Consider the following 2,863-nt stretch of genomic DNA (forward strand, 5'->3'; position numbering starts at 1 on the left):
CAGTGTCACAGCTTCATACAGCATTTTGGTGGCTGGTTATCCCTGTGACATGATAAACATGGGATTTTGTGCCAGACCCACATTATATGGCTTGGGACCAGAAAGCAAAGGTGGTACAATGGGCCCATTTAGATGGCAGGCTCAATGTTCCTTCTTAGAGACATGCAGGGAAAAAAAGGGCTGAGGGATGCTTCCCAGCTTTCACTGGGAAACAGTCAAGGGAGAGCTTATCCAGCCTGTAGGGCTCTGCAGTGCAAGGCACTGAACAAGTGCAAGTTGCTTCACAGACTATCCCATCTCCCTCCATGACGGAGGAGCAGAAGGTCAGGCAGATCAGGAGCGGCTCATGTGGTAAGTCTGGCAGCACCCCTTCATGGAGACCTGCAGAATGTTCTCAGCTTGACACAGGACTTGAACAAACCTCTTTAATAAAGACCTTTAATTTGAATGAGGTGCATCTGGAATGGATGGATGGATGGATGTTCTCCATCTCCCAAACAGACACAGAAGGGGTGTGCATTTAGCAAGGATAAAGGCATTCAGTCTCTGAGGCTCACTGAGCCCTTGGTACCCCTGCACAGAGCTTCTGCAAGCTCACCATCCTAGCACTGAGAGTGGGTGCTGGGAAGAGCTCAGCTAAAGCAACAATTTGTATTGAAACCCCATTTATTTTCCCCAAAATACCCCTTGGACTTAGACAGACTATGTTAGATTTAACCTAGGGAACAGGAATACAAGGTTCTGTATCCCTTTGCAAAACCAGGTACCTTTCCTGCTGAAGGTCCCATCAAGATGCCAGGCAGCTCAAGCTCAAGTGATTAACAAGGCATATTTCATTTGAGTGGTCCATCAGTCTTGGCCAAGGGAAGGAGCAGAAGTCCTTGGCTGGCTGAAGAGCTGTGAGCACATGGGAAGCCCCAGCCACACAAACCTTGACTAAGAAGCAAAGAGGCAGGATGGTGAGTGATGAGTACTAGACCCAGATCAGCACAGAGCAAAGTGATGACCAGCCCCACTTTTACCAGGGCAGGACAGCCATCCCTTGTGAGGCTTGTGGTCTGCTGCCTACCCAGGAGAGATTCCTCTGGCTGTGATGGACAGCTTGTCAGACCTCGGGCACCCCAAAGGCCAGGTTGTCCCGAATCATCAGTGTCTTCCGAAGATCTCGCTCCATGATTGGCCTCTGTGTTCGCCACTTATGAGCTTCCTGGAGTCCTGGTTCAAAGTAGTAAATGCAAGCTCCAAAGCCGACCAGGATGAGAATGGAGATCATCAGATACACGGGCACAAACCAATCCAAGAAGTGGGGCATGGCTGCCAGAGAAAAGGAGAGAAAGCTCATGCAGTGAGAATACCCGAAACACACCTCCACCGAGACTGATCACAAGACACCTGCCTCATCAGCAGTGCCCAGTCCCTCCTCACAGCCCTGCTGCACCTGGTTTGTGCTTGGTTGCACATGAAGGCACCTCATCCACTGGGAGAGGTCAATGCATTTGGGATCATTGCTGGGATCCATGCACAGAGTCAGTCCTGCTCCCTCCCCACAGAGGGGGTTGGTCCTGCTGCCAGTGATTAAAGGTAGGCAGTGGGTAAATACAGCTGCTTCTCACCTCCTGTTTGAGGGAAAATCTGCTTCCCCTGACACTCCGTCACCTCTTTGACTTCCCAGTCTGAGCTGGTCTGGTTCAGGACGGAGCCCTCCCTTTCATGTCCTGCTTTGCCAGGGCTCAGGGTCCTTTGTTCAGCACCAGTCTATGAACAGAGCTGAGATCCCTCCACCACATCAGCCACTGTGCAGTGGGGAACACTCACCAGGAGCAGCTGATCTGCCTTGCTAAGAACCCCTGGCCAGCCGGGTGCAAGGTGAGTCTGGAGCAGCGTTGCCCTGGGGAACACAAAACACACACACAGTGTGGTGTTCCACAATGTGTAGTTGCTGCTGGCCCAGTGCTAAAAATGAGAGAGCAGGAAGGAGAAACATCTCCTTGTCCAGATGTCAGGGCTGAAGATTTTTGGAGGGGTTGACAAAGCGGGTCCCAGCCCCATAACCTGCTGATGCCCTGGCACACTCTCTCCCCACCATTATGGCCCTGCTGATGCCATGCTTAGAGCATGCACCCTAACTTAGGGCCATTTAAATCTGTAATGGCATCATATTTGAACCCATCCCTTATCCCCATCCTTTGGGAGGGAGAGAGCAACCCACATTGCAACTCACAAAGGTGCCCAGGCTGTTCAGCTCTGCCACTTGCTCTGCACCAAAATGGCAGCCAAGGTGTGGATCATGCAGGGACAGAAAAGGAGATCCAAAAGCATCTCCCGTGAAAAGCACAGCTACAACTTCACCAGGCACTAGATCTTCTGGGTTTTGCACTGTGAATGTGCTGCTTGTTAAAGGCTTTGGTGGATTAAACCTGGGACCCTCACACTTAGGAAAGCACAGTGGTGGCACAAAAATGCAGTCCTGAAAGGAGGCTTTCCGTAACCCTCCCCTCCCTTGGTGGGAGTGATGAAATGCCCATTGACTTCAGTGGGGACAGAGTTAGGGGAGACCTGCACCCACATCAAATTCCTGCTTTTCCAGATAGATGAAAACTGTCACATCTGACTGGAACCCAAGTCATCCCTCTGCAATAACCATATATCCTCAAATCCCTTCCACAGGATGAGTTAAGAGGAGGCTGGGGAGAGCTCTGAGCATTTCTATTCTCTTCCTGGCTCCTGACCCATAAGGTTGATGCCTTTTCCACACCAGGAGCTGGGATTTTATTTTATTTTATTTTATTTTATTTTATTTTATTTTATTTTATTTTATTTTATTTTATTTTATTTTATTTTATTTTATTTTATTTTATTTTAT

General features: G+C 49.5%; 1 protein-coding gene across 2 annotated transcripts in view; it reads right to left on the bottom strand.

Annotated features, from left to right (window-relative positions):
- Positions 1-411: 411 nt before the first annotated feature.
- LOC107204147 overlaps positions 412-2,863 on the bottom strand; it is a 4,621-nt gene continuing 2,169 nt past the window's right edge. The window contains exons 2-3 of one of the 2 annotated variants that reach the window (XM_033514759.1): positions 1,816-1,888; positions 412-1,314 (exon numbers count right to left, since the gene is read on the bottom strand). In XM_033514759.1, the coding sequence (XP_033370650.1) occupies positions 1,273-1,314; positions 1,816-1,888 (115 nt within the window). In that variant the 3' untranslated portion in view covers positions 412-1,272. The remainder of the gene's footprint in view (positions 1,315-1,815; positions 1,889-2,863) is intronic. The other variant, XR_004497669.1, reaches the window with a different exon arrangement.

This window comes from Parus major, chromosome 1A, assembly GCF_001522545.3.
Source record: "Parus major isolate Abel chromosome 1A, Parus_major1.1, whole genome shotgun sequence".
Lineage (NCBI taxonomy): Eukaryota > Metazoa > Chordata > Aves > Passeriformes > Paridae > Parus > Parus major.